The 20,727-nt window shown below is 45.8% G+C and overlaps 1 protein-coding gene across 1 annotated transcript in view; it reads right to left on the bottom strand.

Moving 5' to 3' along the window:
• Positions 1-20,727, bottom strand: part of LOC147727987 (estradiol 17-beta-dehydrogenase 11-like) — a 287,990-nt gene that overhangs the window by 59,323 nt on the left and 207,940 nt on the right. Inside the window, exon 4 of the mRNA XM_086961899.1 lies at positions 13,898-14,004. Within this exon, the coding sequence (XP_086818025.1) occupies positions 13,898-14,004 (107 nt within the window). The remainder of the gene's footprint in view (positions 1-13,897; positions 14,005-20,727) is intronic.

Raw genomic sequence — 20,727 nt, forward strand, 5'->3', positions numbered from 1 at the left:
ATGCTGACAGAACTAGCTAACAAATACAATTTTGATTTGTCCAAGAGTCTGACCTTGCAGAAAAGCTTTCGAGCACACATTAACAAAGACGTACTCATTAGTGTGTGGAGTCCTGGCTGGAAAGTAATCATAATAGAATTGGTAACTAGTATATAAAAAAGCTGTAATTTGGATAAAATTGAGGACAGGTGGATTAGGAAGAAAAAGACAAACAAAAAGAAGAAAGATTCAGGGGGGACAAGGAAAAGAACAGTTTAAGATGACATGGACACTAGTGCTTTCCCCTTGAGAGAGGGGTAGGGAGGACGATATGTGCATGTGCCGTGGAGTCAAGGTGATCTTGCCACATTTACAAATCATTTCCCAACTTGAGGGGAAATCCTGTCTTGTGGTACACCCAGGTTGAGCGGCTTGTAAAGATTTCAAAGGTATTGCAGGAAGATTTTAATACTTTTTTGGACATTGTGGTACCTAGTGACTTATATGCTGAGTGTAAAGTGTTGTTACAATGGCCAAGTGCAGAGCACCCAAGGTTAGCCATGACAATTGCTCCATCTCCAAAGGTCATGCAGAAGTATGATCAAGTGATAACTTTCTTGAAGGATTAGGTCCCACAGAAAGAGACTAGTTGAAGATTATGCAAGCCACAGAGGCAGCTATGGAGTCATTGTATGCTTAATATGAACGTCCTATGCAGGTATTCAGACAGCATAGCAGTATTGAGAACATCGAAAGATGCATTTTGAGCAATTTTGTCTTTCAGTTTGTTCTTGGGTTACATTTGGGGATCAGTTGACGCATCCAGTAGAATGTAATTTGTTGGCAGAGTTAATCTTTAGGTGAGAATCTTCAATACGCGAAGTATTGTAGACTAGTAATGAATTAGAAAAAGCTTTAAAAAAATGATGTAAGCTCAGAGAAAACTTGCAGAAAAGGGATGTCAGAATCCAGCAGTATGCGACCGCATCGTACTCGCTCGGTCGGACTGCAGGGGTCCAGCTCATTTGGAAAACACTCCGGATCCGCCTCGGTTGGAGAGCTTTCCGACCCAGACCGGAATCGGCCCCTAAGTAGTACATTTTCACCCATTCAAGGAGGACTTATATCGGTGTGGATTTACTATTTATTGGGTACAATAGTCACTATACAGACCTGATTCACAAATATGTCTTACACTTTTGAGTAATTTACACTTTTGAGCAAGTTTACTACTTTTTGGATATTCCCAAAATGCAAGTGTAAATTTACTCCAAAAGTGTAATTTATATGTCTCCATGAAATTGAGGTCTTTGGAGGCTATGTTGAAAACTGAATTTTGTAGTATGTTTTGTAGCACTACAATGGTAATACAATGTACTGCAGAATGCTATTCACACATTTCAGTTTTACAGTACTACTTCCAAAAAAACCAGTAATAGGACTGATATGTGTGCGGCCATTTGCCTGCATATTTGGCGGAGGGTATAACTTATTACCACATTCCTCTTACATGTGATATCTCCTATAGGATACTCCTTAGTCTTTTGTATTGCCAGGGTCATTCGAGTATTATTTCTCAATTTATGATATAGTTCTGCCAGAAGTGCCCAGGTACAAACATTTTAATCCCCATGCTAATGCGAAGGAGATGGAGTGAGTTTGGCTTTTTTTTAGGTCCCCAGTTCGGCTTGACACTGCCCTAGCTCACAGACAAAACTTGACATGACTAATGAATCCCTTTGAGAGGAAATTCATTGATGATTTGGAATATAGGAGAGCTATAATTCACATAGAACCATGAAAGGGATGGATATATCAAGGATGTGTGGAAGGAGGAGGAAAGAAATTTAAGGAATTGAGAGTACAACCTAAACTGAACTTTGATTGGCAACACCAAGGGAAGTCATGTGTCTATAGAAGGAAAGACAGGGTTCCAAATACTCACAGTATGAGAGTGAGTCAGTGTGCTCGCAAGTTTGAGATTCTGGGTAACACAAATCAGATGCTTTCAGAAAGGATCCTGTTATTCCTGGAGTTTATTATGCATGTGGACAGCATGATTATTTCAATTTGCCTGCTGATTGGGCAGGTACTTGTTATTTAGCTCTAGTCTTTCCCAAAGTCTATCATGTAGACAGTTTAGATAACCAAGAAAAAAAAGACAGTTTGGATAACCAGGGAGTTGGGTTCCCTGGTAGAGCTACGCTTAGTAGTAGTGCATTGCAAATAGTAGGAGATATTTTTGGTGCTTTGAGTCCTTCTGTAGGTGTTTTAGACTAGAAAGCTTTCTACTTTAGTTTGTAAGCTGCCCCCAGTACTGCTGGAGCTTTGCTATCTATTGATACTGAACAGATAGACATTAGGGCTATGGATTTATAGAACTGGGTTGCTTTGGGCATTTTACTCAGGGCGAAGTCTGCTAAATGCTGAAAGTTCAGCAATGATGCACGTTTATACTGGATAAAAATAGGGAAATTAGAGGCTATGTGAAAAATATCACTTGAGTATCAACTGAATGGAACGATTTGGAAGCAGCACGTCTATGGGAAGGGATTTTTTGCTATAGGTAGTTAGCTTAACAATACTCTCAGTGGACCTCTAGGCACTATATTGAGGCCTATTTTTATTATTGGTGTGTGTGATTTGCCTGTTTGCTATGGTGATGGGATTTTAATTTTTGAGAACCAAGAAGAGCACTCAGTTATTAGGAGAGTGCCATATCCAAACTTCAGGTAACGCTGCCTAGGAACTGAGCCATGTATCGTATCTAGGCAGGCTTCAAAAGAAGGGGCGAGCTTGTGATCTACAAATCGATCTGCTAAACTGCCTCAGGTACAATTTTTTATCAATTCATCCCAACGTGAGGACCATACTACGGGGTGGGGTCGAGGCGGGTTGGTGGTCCGGCGAGTTTGGTCCCAGTAGGGGGGCCTACTTGGCTGGCTGTTCCAGGCAGCTGAATGGGGCAGGATAGGCCTTGTGCAGCTTGTGGCTCAGGGGAGGTCAGTTTCCATGAGAGCCGGCGGCGTCTCCCACTGCTGGTCCCTTGGGCAAAAGATTCACACTGCGTCACAGTTTGAGGTCACCCCTGCTGCAACAACATAGTGCCTCCACTATGCCCCCTTGGATAACTGCGTTACTCTACATTCAACACAATCATGGGGAAGGATAAGCCTGGGGGTGCTGGTGCGAATCAGGGAACCCTCGAGCAGTATGCCACGGTGGCGAGTGGGGGATCCACAAGTGGCACCATTCAAAGTAATGCGGAGCTCTTGGCTGCCATCACTGAGGCCAGGGATACGCTGGATGCGAAAATTGTCGCTGTTGGATCTGAAGTCTCCTTCCTCCTTCAAGATCTCAGGAAAGCAGTAGATCATATAACTGAAGTGGAAACACAGGTCTCGCCAGTCGATGATACAGTAACTAATCTACAACAACGTGTCAACAAACTTACAGTGATCTCGCAGGAATTGGCATCACGAGTTGAGGATGCTGAGGGCCACGCCAGATGCAACAACATTCGCTTTGCGGGTTTCCCGAAGGGCTGTGAGGGTACTTCCATGAATCATTTTCTCACCAAGTTGCTCAGAGATCTCTTGCCAGAGGAAAGGCTATCATCTTGCTTTGTGGTCGAGAGAGCCCACCGGGCACTTATGAAGAAGCCTCCCCAGGGCAAAAACCCACAGCCAGTCATTGCCAAGTTGCTTAATTATGCTGACAGGGACGTTGTATTGCAATATGCTAGGCTCATAAAGACAAACTCATCTTTGAATGCAGACCAATACTGATTTTTCCGGATTATACCCGCCTGGTGCAAAAGCAAAGTCAATCATTCATGGCGGCTAAGAGACAATTGCGAGGTCTTAACATTCAATATACACTCCTGTATCCAGCCAGGATCCCGCATATGGGATCTAATCTGTATCATTACCCTTGGGGGCGTGATAAAGGGCACCACACTGAAGCCTTTCCAGCAGCTGCAGGCGGAATTTCATTTACATAAGTCACAATTTTATAAATATCTCCAGTTCCATCATGCCCTCACTCCCATAATTCCACCCTGGACACCCTTCCAGAATTCCACCCCTTGGAGGGCCGCCTTCTCATGGGGGATTTGACAGTTCGTAAAATTAAATAGATATACCAGACCCTGATGACACGTGCCAAAACGACCCTTCATAAGACCAGAGGGGCGTGGGAGGCAGATATTCCTGACCTGTCAGACGATGACTGAGCCGAGGCTATCGCCAGCCCCCGGGGAGCTGCCGTCTCCTCTATGTACTGCCTCCTACAATTTAAATATATACACCGAGTGTACTATACCCGAATCGTCTCTGGAGGATGGGAGTCATACAATCCCCCCAATGTCTACGCTGTGGCAGAGATGAGGGAACGTTTCTGCACATGACTTGGGACTGTACTGTATTGCAGCCTTTTTGGAGTAGAGTTTCGGCCTGTCTTGGCCTTGTTATCCTGGGACTACATCTCTTGATTTAGATGGAAACAACTAATTGAGCACTTTTAGGCCTAACTGCTGGAAGTTATCTCAACAAAACTTGGCTGCCCCCTTGCTTGACCTATCTGAGGATTTGGGTGATACTAGATGTATTTAAAATCACCGGAGATGATTAAACCAGCAGTTGTAAAATGAAGTGCCAAAGGTTTTACAGTGTCCCACAGAATGAACAGTTGGCTCATTTTTATTGCTTCTTTCCGTACGTAGATAAAAGTTCAATATTATCATTTGGGAATCACACTGTAAAAGCACACCTTGTAACCATGGCAGCTGCAAGTCAATAGTGCCTGCATTAATGCTCAATTTTGTTGCAATATAAAATGAGACCGCCCTTGGCATGACCTTGGTTAGTTGAACGCGCAGCCAAAGGGTCAAATTGCTTGTAACAGATCAATGAAGTATCTTGCTCTTTCCACATTTTCTGAAACAATAGGTTTTCAAAGGTTTGTAAAAAGGATATTGCATCTGGATCTGCCAACAATCGAGCAAGGCCATGAACATTCCAAGAACAGTGTCTAATTTGCTTGTTTTTCTTATTAATATTATTCAGACTTTGGTCTGTAGATTTAGTGAGTTATCCGTTTGATCTGCCTTTTTGGTGCATTGGTCTGTCGCTGTAACATTATTAAAATGTATTGTTTGTGGTATTATTGTTGATTTTAAATGGAAATGTTTGAAACTTACTATAGGTACTGGACTGAAGGGGTCCATTTCGCTTTTCTTATTTGTACGATTGATAGGATCATCTAGGCTCAAGTTTAGGTTTTGCTTGATGTTGTTTGTTAACTTTGGTGTTGATATCTTCAGCCTCTGCTTCTTAGAGGCCTTTTGGTTTTGTTGACTTTCATCGAAATATCTGACAGGCTTATTATTTTCACTAATACTGAGATGATATTTCGGTATCATCCAATTCTTATAAGAGTGACGTTTCATTTGGTTGACTATCGTTTAGAGATATTACCAAATTGTTACTATCACTGAGACTGAGATGGGGTTTTGATCTTTCCTGTACTACACAAACTACTGCAGTTGGACAAATTTGTTGGGTGGGTGCCACTGTTTGTACTGAAGCTGTATGAGAGAAGGGCCTAATACAACACTCAGAAATTCATTAATTTTGGCCTTTACTATCATTGTGTGTACGCCCCACCTCCTTGTTTGGAACAACAATTGGAGGGACATTTAAGCGTTTGCTATCAATAGACTGTACCAGACATTTGCCCAATGCGGCACCGTGGGGGGCAAGCTGTCACGATCAGCTACTGAAGGGCACAGAGCTACTGAGGCTGATATAGATGTAGACAGATCTTCATCACAATGGGTTTTATCCGATCGTTTAAAATAATTGATTATATGGGACTGTAATGACTGAGTGACAGGACTGTTATCGCTTTGGCTCGCTGATGAGAGGCACGCGAACCAGAATCTAGTGTTGGCATTATAGCTATGTTGACCTGCAGATCTTGAGCCCCTGCCCCTCTTTATCAGCTGATGCAATACCTTGATCTTTCGTTCATAAAAAAAATTCTGCAACTGTAAGGTTCCACGTCAGTGCCAGACCTCATATTCTTTAACGACTTTGGTGACGTCAACAATGTATTGTTGAGAAAAGTTTACAATCGCCTAGATCTCATACACAACAATGATGAACCATGTAGAATAAATAAAAGTGGGTGGGGGAGTACATGAGGGGCTTGCAAACCACACCTGGACCTGGTCAGACCATCTCCGCTACCCCTCGGCTCAACTGCAGTACAAAGGCCAATAGCACTTGAGCCATGCTGACCTGATTCAAATCTTGTGTCCAAGGCGTTTATCACTGAAATTATGTAGATAATAGTGTTATGAATAGCACAACGTTCTCCTTACAACCGTCTAAACTTGATACAGCTTGTTCAATCCACCCAGCTTGTCTGGCACCTTGACCCCAACTTGAGACGTGTGAACAGTGGTTTCGATGTGAAGTGAATATCGCCAACAGTTGCCAGCCAGTGCCACCTCCTCTTGCATCACCAAGAACAGGTTAGAGGAGGAACGAGCACACTGGAAGTTGATGGACGGTGGTGGGGCACCAGGAGGGCTGTGATGCAATCTGTTGGTTGGGGTGTGTGACGGGGCCACAGGGTGGTTGATGTCAAATGTAATGGTATAGCTTAATAGGGCTTTTACTCTTGCCTCACAAGTGCTGCCTACCTGTACACACCCTACCACGTGTCACATCACAGGGGGCACAAGCGAACCAGGCAGTCAATGTAGGCAGGTCTCACTGGTTAAGAATAAAATGGTCTTGTTGATTAAAGTACCAGCAAGGCGGTAATGCAGAGGCAGAGACAAGCATATGGGCACGCCGTTGTGGTGCAAGCCGCACCGGGCTATTGCCAACTGCTTGCGCACCACCATTGAGAGGACCATAGCCTAATGCCTGCCCATACTGCTCACTATATGCCCCCAATTCAATAAAGTTCACTCTGGGTCAAGGAGGCAAAAAGCAACCTACCTATCTGCCCCCTGTTGGGCGGCACTCCAATACAACTTGAGAGAAGGAGGAGGGTGGAGGAGGGAGGAGAGGTGTGGTGATGACAGCAGAGGCGTGCAGTCCCACAAGCACAGGGCGGGCATAGTGCACAATGCACAGTACTGCTGCAGGGTGAGTTTGAGAGCTAGTCCTAGACACCCAATAAGATTTGCTTCAGAGCCACTACTTGGTCACCAATCGGGTTGGCTGTTCTCAGCTCTGCTGTTGCTACGTTGTCTTATGAAGCCTCCCGCACCACGACCACACCTTGCTGCTCTTGCTCCTCTCGCTCTGCTCACTTGCTCACCAAAACCACGCCCAACTGTTTCCGCTTCCGCAATGCAGAGCATACAAATTACGCACTGACCTAAAAAACAAGCATTTACAATGCAATAAATGGCTATTATTAATGTGTGGTTTTTAAAACATAAATACAAGGCATTGTCATAAAGACCTAAAAATAAGTAATTTAAACTCAGTGCCCCCCACCAAGGTCAGCACCAGGTGCAGCTGCACCTGTCACACCGCCCAAAAGCCGGCTCTGCATGTACTCCTGAAGGTGCTCGGAGGCCACTGTTGGGCGATTAGCAGTGGTTTACACATACATAAAAAAGCAAAAAATGTGATGGATAAACTACAAGTTGTGTTTTACTCCCACCACACATCAAGCTGAAGACCTGGCTCTTTGAATAACTCTCCCTAGGTCCTCAAGGCAAGGCTGGACAACTGCACAGCGCCTGGATACCCTCGTGGGTGGTGGAGCGCTCTACAACTACACATACCATACCCTTAAACATGAATAAAGGTGGAGGGGGAGTCAATAATATGCTTTTGACCGACTCTTCCCCTCTCTTCTAACTAACAGCTCCCACACACTACCCCCCACCCATCGCTCCCACCCTACGATGAAGCCAATCCCCCATCTCAAACTTTCCCCCTCCCCACCTCCTGTTATCATAACCACCGGAGCGCATCCTCAGACCATCAACTATCCCCCTTCCTCCAATGATACGCCCCCCACCTTCCCTCTTCCTCCAGTGCAACCCCAGGTGCGGAACCACCCGCATGAAATCCCAGGCGTCAGCAACCCGCCCCCTAAACCTCTCCTTCTCCATCTTGTACCCCCTATCAAGAAAAGGAGACTTCCCCATACTGTTCCCTCACACCCTACATCACACCCCATAACCCAATCTGACACATCTACTAACATCAAAAGCCATCACAACTCCGCCAACGCTCCCCCACGCCGAAGAGATCCCTTCCAGCTGCAACCCACACCCGTCAAGAAGAGTCGGACTGCCGACTTTCCCGCATTGAAAGCCAACTCTCCACCTTATTACAGGCCCTGAATCTTATCCTAACCAACCTCGCGTCACTCCACAACCCATGCCCCAACCCCAACTCCAGCCCCATCTCCCCCACCACTCCCCCCTTAGGCCTCCATTCCCCCAATCCCCGAATCAGTCAGTTCACCCTCTCTATTCCCAGGCCTCGAGACCATAGAGGGCTAAGAAAGCCATGTCCCTGGAGGAAGCAATCGAGCTGGCCTGCTCTTACATCACCCCTCCACCCCACAACCTGCAATCCACAATCCAGGTTATCACTGGGATCAGACCTGTTCACTCTGTCCAGAAACCTCTCAGACCCCCTACCTCCCTCATCACCATCCCTACGGAACCTAAAATAGAGACGCTCCGCACGAACTGCTTGCTCATTAACTGCAGGTCTGCCACGAAACATGCTACAGAGCTGGCAGAATCTATTCTCAGCCATGACATTGACATAGCCTTCATCACCGAGACCTGGCTCGATGACTCCTCTCCTCCGATCCTGGATAAGCTCGTACCCCAGGATTTCTAAATCATCAATAAAGATAGAGAAGGCCAAAAAGGCGGAGGCGTGGCAATTAGCCACAACAAAAACCTATTGGTGTCTGAAAACGATATCATCACCTACAATTTGTTTGAATGCCTTACCGCCAACATCAAAACCTCCGTGCACTGCCACCTCCTGTACCATCTCCCTAGCAACCCCATCACGCTCACGGAACACCTATCTGACCTAATCGTGCACTGCTCTCTCCGAGATGCCAATAACATCATTCTAGGCGACCTTAACCTCCACTGGAATGATAAGAACAGCGTTCCAGTTCAAAACCTTAATGACCTACTCCATTCCAACAACCTCATCCAGTTCTGTTCAAAGGAAACCCACAACAAAGGAGCAATCCTTGATGCCATCATCGCCAAACAAGACGCAATCACTATAGATCACATTCTTTCGGTCAACTGGTCAGACCATCACCTTATCCTATTCCACCTCCCCCAACAGATCTTGTCTCTTCCCTCCATCTCAATCTCCCCCTCATGGTCGAGAAACATAGCGCGGATCAACACAGTTGAGTTATGAGAGAAAATATCCTCCCTCCTACCCATCTCCCCGGAAGGCCGCTCAACGGAAGAACTCACATCCCATTATAATGTTACCATGTCCTTCATCCTATATGAACTTGCCCCCTTGAAATTGAAAAAACCCAGTAACATGCCCTCAGGATCCTGGTTTAACAAGGCAATTAATGAGGAAAGAAGGCAACGCAGAGCCTCAGAACATCTCTGGAGAAAGAATCCCTCCTCCAGTCGTTACGATGAACTCAGAGCAGCAAGAAAAAAGTACAAACAACATTTCAATTATGAAAAATCCAAATTTTTCTGCATCGCCCTGGTCAAGGCCAAAAACAGACCGAGAGAACTCTTTGACATCATCAAAAAACAAACGTCAATGCCAGCGCCATCCCTTGTCCAGACTTCTAAAGCCTTATGTGACAACTTCTTCAACGAAAAAATCACCATGATCGAATTCTCACTGGACACTAACCTCCATCCCCCCGACAAAGACTGCTCCCCAATAATTGAAACTTCCACGAGAAGGCGACCGACAACACCCTGGTCTTCCTTCGTCCCCATCACAGAATCTGAGATCCTCAACTTAATCTCCTCCTCCAAGCCTTCATCCTACAACCTTGACCCCATTCCCTCCCAAATGGTCAAAGAGCTGAAACTCACCCTGGCGCCACTGTGGTTCGAGATCATAAACAGCTCCCTAAAAACTGACATCATACCAGACTGCCTTAAAGTCGGTCAAGTCACTCCACTTCTGAAGAAACCTGGTTTAGACTCAACCGACCTGAATAATTTCAGACCTGTCTCTAACCTCCCCTTCCTTGCCAAAATCCTAGAAAAATGTGTTCTCCGTCAACTGAACAATCATATTGATAATATCAATTTGCTAGACCAGCACCAATCAGGCTTTAGAAAAGGCTGCAGCACCGGAATGCAATCCTCAACATCATGGACGACATCTTCAACTCCCTCGACTCAGACCACTGCTGTCTACTCATCCTCCTAGACTTGTCAGCAGCCTTTGACACTGTAGACCATAGTCTTCTCATCAAAGCCCTCAAAGAGCTTGCAGACGAAGTGGTCCTCAAATGATTCTCCTCCTTCTTCTAAAACCGCTCCCAAAGAGTTAAAATCAAATCCTTTTCCTCCGAACTCCTCCCTGTGAACAGAGGTGTCCCTCAAGGATCCATTCTCTCCCCTCAACTGTTCAACATATATATGGAACGCCTTACCGCCATTCTCAAAAAAGCAAACATCCCTTTTCATCTATATGCTGATGAAACCCAAATCTACTAGAAACCTCCTCCTTTAACGACTCAACAATACTCTCAGAAAAGTCCAAGAATGGCTTTCAACGAACCACCTCAAACTCAATCAAGGAAAAACTGAGAACCTCCTCATCTCCAACAAGAAAGAAAACCCGCAAATTGTTGATTGATTGAAAGCTATTGATGCCCTCAACGGAAACCTCACCCTGGCAACCTCGGTCAAATCACCGGGAATCACCCTGGATCACAAACTATCCATGAACAATCACATCAAGAACTCCGCCAAGCATGCTTTCCTCAATCTGAAACTCCTCAACAAAATCAAACCCCACATCCCTCCTTCCGACCTCAAACAAGCCACCCAATCCCTGGTGTTGTCCAGACTGGACTATGGGAACGCAATCCTCTCCGGCTCATCTCGCTCCCACCTAGCTCCTCTCAAAACCACCCTCAATGCAGCAGCCAGAATGGTCTCCGGAATCCATAAATTTGACCACATATCTCCCGCACTCAGAGATCTAAAATGGCTCCCAGTGGATATGCGAGCCAGCTTCAGAACGGCCTGCCTCACACACAAAGCCCTGCACACAGGGAAACTGGAATACCTGGCCTCTAAACTCAAGAAAGCCGATCAATCCTCAGGAGTTCCAACTCCCTCTTACTCATTCCCCTGAAAACACTGGAACAAAAGACTGCAGCCCGCTCTTTTGCAGGAAACGCTCCGAAAATCTGGAACGCCATCCCAGTTGACATCAGAACCACCCCCTCCTTTCCAAAATTCAAATGCCTCCTAAAAACCCTTTACCTCAACCGCGCCTTCCCAAACGCAATCATGTGACGCACTCGTCCCCTCCAGGCAGTCACCTGACATCGCGCTCTCACCTGGAAGCCATCAGACTTCGCTCAACCACTACCTACCCCTTGCCTTCTCCCCGAACTCCCAACCACTGGGTTGGCACCGCTAAGAGAAAATTACAGCACAAGTCTTGCCTCCTCGAGGCTTTGAGACTATCTCTTGACCCCTCTACCTCATTGCTTAGTCTCGGATCCCTCGACCTCTCTACCTCTTCGACACACCTTTGACACTCAGCAGAACTGTACATTTGAACTCTTCTATGTTTGCCATCCTTGACACTGTTCTGTATTTTGCCTCCTCTTCATCATGTTTTAAAGCGCTCCGATACCCTCGGGTCTGGCTAGCTCTATAGAAAACCTCTAAATAATGTGTACTGTGAGAAACCACCATGTGCTGCAAACATTAATGGGTACTCGAGCCTTCAGATCAGCAAGTTAACAGCTAAAACTGGAAGCCTATCAGAAGCAAGACTCGAGCCAAGATAGGAACAGAATGAAAACACTGACAAACGACGCCATAGGGACAACAGTCAGGGCAGCAGGCACAAAACAAATCAAGAAAAAACAGACAGTGAACTCACCGCTATCATTTTTTAAACTATTGTTTGTTTAGCTATTATTAGTCATCATCCTCAAGTTTATTTCGGTTTAAAAAAATATTTAAAACCACATACAGTACAGTTTCATAGTTCATTAAAACACAATATAAATTTGTGAAAATAGCATCATAATGAAAAAGCAGAAAATAATAGCAACTACAGTGCCTTTGCAAATGATATAGGCAAAACAATATTTCATGAGACACTTCACAAAAAAATGTGTGTAAAAAGTGCACGACACACAGCAGCTATATATGATAAAGTGCAAGTAACAATCTATAGGTAAATAAACCTCGGGCACATGAACAACATTTTAAAGTAAGACAGGCCATACCAGCAATAGTCACATGTCCATGGACGTGCAAAAAGTATAATTAAAGAATCCATACAATATCATGTTGAAGCCACGTGCAAGGGGCTGACTAGAACATACCACCCTCCAAACGCTCCAGTGTGAATGTGTCTCATAATGGCCCGGGCCTAAATTCAGATGCCTAAGGCGCACTACAAAAGCCGTCACACCATGGCATCTTTGCTGATCAGACACACACTGGCCAAATATTTGGACACCCGGATATGGATCTTCTCATCAGTGTCCCACCTCATTTTCCTCAAGGCAAGTTCCATTTCCAAACCCCAAGTAAGAACCACATTGATTGGTCTGATCTATTACATGCAGGACACAAGCTTGGCAGAAAACAAAAAGAAATGGCGTAGGGATACTTCGGCACTTTTACATGAGGGGCATAAAGTGCGAGTAAGACGCTCTAGGCACCATCTAATACAGAAACTATTAATAACGCGTGCATATGTCTTTGGCTGCGTGCGCTAGTTAAAAAGAAAAAAAGCATATGTGGGGTATGTATTGTTGCGGCAGGGTGGGGTATCACAAAAGCAGAATGGGCCTGATAGAGGGAGAGAAAAAAGTAAGAAGCGAGTGAAGAAAAACGAAAGTAAATACAGTGCGGCAACGAAAGCAGAGTGCGTGCATATGTTTTGTCCTTCACAACGGAAGCAGAGCGCATTCATATATTTTGTCCTGCGTGGGCACAGACACGGAAGGAGAGAGGGAGCAACCGAGCAGAGCTGTACGCGTGCATATCTCCTGTCACCCTTACGTGCACATCTGCTGTGTTTTCAGCTAAGCTGTTAGACGTACGCTTGCACGTGTCCTGTCTTTAACACGTTTGCACATTTCCTGTCCCCCTTCGCCCACCAAACCAACAATAATAGGTCTAACCTAGGCGAGCAGCGCATGCGCTGCGTCACTAGGTGAGACCTTAATATGAACACTTAAGCAGCAGGCATTTCTAGATCATTGGAATTGCCAAGCTCAAATTCTCAGAAAGACAGCCAGTAAATGTATAATTTAGTAATGACGCATGAACTCGCCCATGTCATAATAAAAACACTTAGCAATAACAAGACAACAAAATCTAACTAATCGGTCCATTACAGTCCCATTGTTTCTGTTTTAGTATGAATTAAGAATTGAGTTCTCATTCTCCCACAAACAAAAAGTAGCCTAATCGTGTTATTACACGCTTGAATTTCTTTCACATTTCAAAATATAACATTCTTCTCACAACTTTGCATTTCAATTTGTAGTTTTTCCTTTTGAGTTTTTCACACTAGTTTCCAAAACTGGTTAAATATTACTCTTTTTAGTCTTTCACTTCTCTTTGCATTCCAGTTTCATTAGACGTTGTGGGGGAACATTTAAAAAGTATAGAGCTGAAACAGGAAATTGTAAAAGTTGTACATACCAGTAGTCTACCAACCGAGGAAGTGGTAAATGTCCACAGATTGAAGCTACGGTGACAATGTGTCCATGATTATTCTTTAGCATGGCTGGCAGAAATGCTTTTGTGGTCTGCACATAAAAATAGAAGAATAACACATACTTATAATACAGATGTGTAAATTATTGATTGATAGGTGGAACAAGCAAGAGCAGATGCACTCCTCGCGCAGCAGTGCTACAGCCATTTTACTGTCCACTCACCTAGGTGTTCTGCTCCTAATCGACAACAGGCCAGCTGAAACGTCAACTGGCAACATATTTTTTAAAAAAACGGCAAAAACATCTCGGACTGTGGGCAAATGGGGCAACAACCAAATTTCCCCAGGCCCTGCTCAAGGGTGGGACGACAGTGCATGGGCTTTTACTGCTCATTTCACCAGATGGACATCACCTGGTGCCATTGATGTTAATTGTTTCAAAGCGCTGTAGACTCCCAATCTGACCTATGATCATTTAGGATCATAAATGTAAATGTATTGGGTCTTTACAACTACTTACATGCTGTGGCCATTGAGGAATCTATTCTGACTGTATCTATTCAATCTCAGATCAAACCACCTTTAATTTAATGACAGCTAATGCGGGGGCCATTAATGCTTAGTAATGCATAAGGCCATTAGGACCTATCAGAGATCATTGATTCTCATTAAGTCTGTGGTCCTTTGACGCTGAAGGACTGGTTTTGGGACCATTATAAAAGCAACAAAAGTCAATGGTAAACAAGCATTTACAATGCAATAGGTTTCGCAGCATTAAAGTTTGATGGATAAGAAGCAAGCAAATGAAATAGACAAGAACGCCACTGAATGCTAATCAATGAGCGGACCTAAAGCCCAATCTAAATTTTGGTATTGTCCACAATATGTCCTGACAACAGACCGCTACAAGCTGGATCTTAACACACATACATACCTCTGTTACAAACCAAATTTAAACGTGTTTGTGTAACAAGATGGTGTACTAACCAACCAGCTGGACCAGTAATGCAAATTGCTAATTTACTAAGGAAGGATAGCAAGACGGGCATATAAAGACATGGATTTAAGATTAATTGCTGACTTAGCGGAGGTTAAAGGAGTAAAAAAAACGAAATCATTATTATTAGATATCAGTTCATGAACCTGATATTTTCGATCAGCTCAGGTAAGCTGCGAGGAGTAGCATTAAGTGTCACAATGAGATCCAAAAGGAAGTCGAAGCAAGAGTTTTGTTTAGCCTCTCTACCTTACTGAGCTTCTTCTACTCTCTTCCTTACTGAGCCACTGCTGCTCTCTGCCGTACCGAAATTCGGCTACTGTCTACATTAGCGAGTCTCTGCTACTCTCTACCTTACTGATCCTCTGCTACTCTATACCATACCAAGCCTCTGCTACTCTCCACCTTTCTGAGCCTCTGCTGCTCCCTACCTTACTGAGCCTCTGCTACTCTCTAATTTAGCAAGCCTCTGCTAATCTCGACCTTAGTGACCCTCTGTTACTCTCTATCTTACTGAGTCTCTGCTACTCTCTACCTTACCGAGCCTCTTCCAAATAAACAGTGGTGTCATGGAATTTGAAAAGCCTACAGTTGTTTAGAACGTGGTGAAATGTAACTGTCATAGGTACAAAACTCACCACATGCAAAATGGCACTGATTACATGTGTTCTGTTTGTGTACTAATAAGCTGAACATGGATCAAAAATACACCAGTCACACTGTGCACGAAACTACAATTCCCAGAATGCCAAGAGCATTTGGCCACAAAAAAAACAGAGGTAGCTGATTTATTCACTCTTGACAAGGGATCAAACATTAACTAAAACCATTGAGTTGTGAAATATCCCCATGCATGGTCACGTTCATTCACTGGTAGGCGAGCTAGTACGACTAAACGTTACAGCACAATATTTCTTATAGCAGGTATGAAGGGAATTCTGCTGTTCAGACCAGGCGTTGCGGCAGCTACACAGTTTATAAAATGAAGGTGCGGAGCCCCTGCACCAAATGATCTTGGGAAGCAAGGGGAGGGTCTGTCTTAGAGAGGAGCGTGATCTCACGTTGTATTTTTAGCAGTCTTTTGCTTTTATTCTTCGCCGCTTCTCCCGCCCTGTCTTCTCCCTATCTGGCCGGTGCTTGCAGGAGGCTGCTGTAGCCCGAGGGGACTCTCCTCACGCATACCTCTGTTGACACAGTTCCTGCGCAGTGCGCGAGCTGAAACGCCACATGCTTAGGGACTGCTGGGCTCACGCTGAACCTCGGGAGACCCCAGGACTGCCGCTTCTCACCTTCATTCTTCAATGGAAAACCGCTGAAAACTATGGGTTCCCCCGAAAAGCAGGTACAGCTATCCCCAAAAATACCTTCATAAATAGTTTCCTTCTTTGTTATCTTTAAAACTCGTCTTGCGAAGGGGTTTCCTGGTGCAGAGAATTTTTTTTAGCAAGTCCTTTCCACTGTGGTTTCCTACAAGACAAAATCCTAACAAGTCAGGTCCCGGGCCGCGCTGTGATTGGCTGACGTCACGGGGGTGTCCCGGCCGGCAGCCAATCACAGCGCGGCCCGGGAATGACGTCACGGGGGTGTCCCGGGCCGGCAGCCAATCGCAGCGCGGCCCGGGACAAAGGGGCGGGGCTTAAAAAAAGCACCAGAAACGCCCCCGAATCGCGTTTTCAAGAGAAAGCGCGATTGACAGCCTCTGTCTCCCAATGGCTAGCCTCCATTTATGGAGCTAACCAATGAGAGGCAGAGGCGGGGCCGACGTCCCTACTGAAAACAAAAGTTTTCAAACTGGGAGGGGCTGTGCCCCTCGCCAGGTTCGAAACCTAAAAACGAGCACACCATGTCAGTTTTTTAAAGGGGGCCTCGAAACGGGTCTCAATCGGTCTCTGTTTTGTGCCCTTGCACAGGTGGCCCGTTTTTTCCCGGACTGCAGTGACTCCAATCACACTGCTTAGTTCTCACTACTGGAGAAGATACGGCATGACGTCATGCCGGGTGAGCGTTGTAGGGGAAGGCAAATCATTTAAAGAGAGTCATTTTCTCTCTTGATTTCCAATATCCTTTTAAAACTCAGGAGCAGCAGCATTGTTGTGATGTCGGGCTTGGAAGCTTTTTTATTATTATATACAAACCATAGTTGCTGATAATTTAGATAATTTATCTTATGCAACCAATGACAAAGCTAATAGCCCAGACTTGTTGTAGGTATGATGGTATTTGTTGTATCATATATCTGGGTGCAATGACAGAAACAGTAATACAAGTCTGGCGGCACACCATTTTAAGCACAGATTTTTAGCGTAGGTGTTTGTAAGCCACGCCCTTAAGTACAATGGCCACGCCCCTTTGAAAGACTCCCCCCCCCACCCCCAGTTTTTTCATACCACGTAAAGCCCTGAACACATGACATTGTATATAGTAAAACAGAATAATAAACATTTTAAAATAGCACGTGCGGAAGTCACAGTCGGTGCTTAAAATTAAGAAGTGTTAATGCACAGATGCTCAGAGTACCTATTATCTACTCAAACATGTGGATGCTTCCACAGTAAAAGTACCGAATCCCTACTTCGAAAGTTGGCACTCTCCCTTTCAAATTATATACGTGCAGGTAGGTACTTAATAAAACATCACACAACACATGTAAAAAAATTAAAGAAAAAAGCTCTTCGGTTTATTTAGTGTTCTTGTGCACTCGTGCCTTCAGCGATTTCAAAAGCTGAAGGACTTTTCGGGGAAGTGTGTCTCACTGCTTTTCAATCAGTCGTGGTAGTCTCCTCAACTCAGCCACCTGTTTACCCACTATCGCCGAGCAGCGCCTTGCTACTGAGAAGTGCTGGCACTCCCCCTGTCGAATGAACGAAGTGTGGGAGTTCAGTACCCGACAGGACCTGCCCATGTAAAGCACTGACGGTAACTTTAACTTTACACAGAGCAAGAGATCCGTAACCTGCGCAGCATGGTGAAAAATGACTAAAACGAGAACCAGGATACGGGGGTTACTGTATCCCGGACACCCGGGCTAGATCACTCGGGATACTGCATTTTATCCCAGCCGTCATGCGACCTTTCTGTAGCAAACTATTTTCCAAGCAGTCAATGAGGAGCGCCCTTCTAAAGTCTAAACCACACCTGTGCGACTCGATAGCACCTCTTCAGATCACACCTGTGTCTGGTGAGAACTCTCTGTGGGATCACGCCTGAGGTATGCCGAGAGCGCCTCTGGAGACGCACGCGCGCCATTACGCCTCATTACGTCCGGCGCACTGCAGGTTTAAGGGAACCGCGCGCCCAACCAAGGAACAGCGCAGACAGTAAAATGCAAATTAAAACAAAGTTGACTTGAAAGGTGGGTACAGGGTACGGTTCTATGCTGGAATCTGCCCGAGGGCGGGGCGCAGGTGATTCTGTCGATGTCACTTTAAGTCCCTTCCCTCCAGTCATTCGCAGCTCTCTGGACTCCCCAAATCAACCCCTGTGCACAAAGCGTCCCCTGACTCTCCCTACTCACACAGCCCCTCTCTACAATGACCTCTCCGAGGTGAACAACGGCTCCTGACTCTCACTCTTCACATAATACTACTCCCCACAGACAGAGTGACAGGCTCCCCGGTAAGTGCCTGAGCAGAAACCTCAGACTTTTAGCGCTATCTCCCTCTGCCCCCCGCATCTCCCAGGCTCCCTTCCTACCATGTTCCCAGTGGCAGGCTGCTGGCGGCTGTGGTTCTACTCTGGGTCTCTCGGCCATCCGTGGTCGGCGAGGTCCTGCTTGAGAGGAGGGTGAGTGAATACTCCTTACAGATCCCTCGGCTGCACCTGCCTCAGGTGCGCTGCTTTAAGCGTGGCCGGCCGGTGTGTCTGAGGCTACAGGTGTCTTCTGATGACGCTGCACATTCCTTTCCAGACACCTCTGAGACAGGACGAATGAAACCCTAACCCGAGGAATGTAGCTGCTGGTTCACCCGCAGGCTGGCTACGGGATACACCAATCCCATATCTCGCCCAGTCATCAATGGGGCGAAAGGCGACAGAGAGTCCATTCATTCATTAAGGGAGTGACGCCAGAGAGACCCCATTGATCCACGGAGGGCAAGGAACTAAAGGCAGACCATTCATTCATGGAGGGACGGAGGCTTCAGGTAGCCCATTCACCCATGGAGGGACGCAGGCTTCAGGCAGCCCATTCACCCATGGAGGGACGGAGGCTTCAGACAGCCCATTCATCATGGAGAGACAGATGCTTCAGGCAGTCCATTCACCAATGGAGGGACGGAGGCTTCAGGACAGGCAGTCCATTCACCCATGGGATTTTGTCGAGCACGTATGGCACCGAGATACTGAAAGAGTACCACAATGTAAGGCGCAAAAAGCAAGGACATGTATAAACACTGAGTTGTTGCTAAGAATGTAGGACAGGTCCCGGGCCGCGCTGTGATTGGCTGACGTCACGGGGGTGTCCCGGCCGGCAGCCAATCACAGCGCGGCCCGGGAATGACGTCACGGGGGTGTCCCGGGCCGGCAGCCAATCGCAGCGCGGCCCGGGGCAAAGGGGCGGGGCTTAAAAAAAGCACCAGAAACGCCCCCGAATCGCGTTTTCGAGAGAAAGCGCGATTGACAGCCTCTGCCTCCCAATGGCTATCCTCCATTTATGGAGCTAGCCAATGAGAGGCAGAGGCGGGGCCGACATCCATACTGAAGACAATAGTTTTCAAACTGGGAGGGGCACGTGCCCCTCGCCAGGTTCGAAACCTAAAAACGTAGGTTAAGGTTAACAGCTGATATGTAGCGCCTACAACATTAAACCTCAAAAAACAGTACATACAATAGTAAGTATTAAGTCAACTTTAACTCCCACTCTCACCATCGTGTTTCAAAGGTGACAAACTAATGAGAATATGAAACTGATTGTCTATGGAAAATGTATTTTTGGTAACCTCTAGGCAGCTCTTGTTTAATGATAAATATATTTGCTCTGGGTTTTTTTTGTAAACAGATTTTATTAAGTATTTCTCCACTTGCATATTACAACAGTACAGTAATCCAGTTCGTTTCCTTGGGTATTAACATTTCCACAGTGTTCTCATTTGGTGCAGGTGATGCTAAATCTTTATGGCCCAATGAGGTTAAACTATAACATTCATTAACGTCCCACTCCCCTTCCCCCAAGTCATCTTGGCAGTGAATCTCGTGTAGGGTACTGATGCCAAGTGCATTATAGGTTTCCTATTTGTGTGTGCAGGGCAAGGTGATGTGATTTTTACTGAAGTAGTCACTAGTGTCTCGATTATTTGGCGATTGTGAGTGTGTTATTTATAATTCACGTGTTTATGTCTGGGGTGTCCGCCTTATGTGGTTTCTCTTTCAGCTTCCGACGTATCTAGGTCTGGATACTCGAGGTTGTGTACTAAGGTCTCCCAGGTCCTAGCTATCTCTTTACCCCCTAGTCCCCTATTAGCCTCTCGCATTAATATGCGTCCCTCACATCCTGCCCATTTCAGGAGTTCTTTGCTCCAGGTGGCCAACTTGGGTCCCCCCTTCAATTTTCAGTTCCCGGTTCTTTCTCGTTTTGCAAGAATATACGAAAAGTCTTGGAATTTGCTGGTGACTTTGGTCTTTGCCGGATGGGGAAACCAGCCCAATAGATAACAAGCCGTCAAGCATGGCAATTCACTATCTATAACCTCGCTCACCGTCTGTACAACGCCTTCCCAGAATTCATGGAATGGGGGGCAGTTCCAGAACATATGTAGGATGTGAGCCTGGAGTGTGCGGCATCGCGGGCAAGCCGCGTCCTCTACTTGGAAATATCTGCTG

Source organism: Lissotriton vulgaris, chromosome 3_1 (genome assembly GCF_964263255.1).
Source record: "Lissotriton vulgaris chromosome 3_1, aLisVul1.2, whole genome shotgun sequence".
Lineage (NCBI taxonomy): Eukaryota > Metazoa > Chordata > Amphibia > Caudata > Salamandridae > Lissotriton > Lissotriton vulgaris.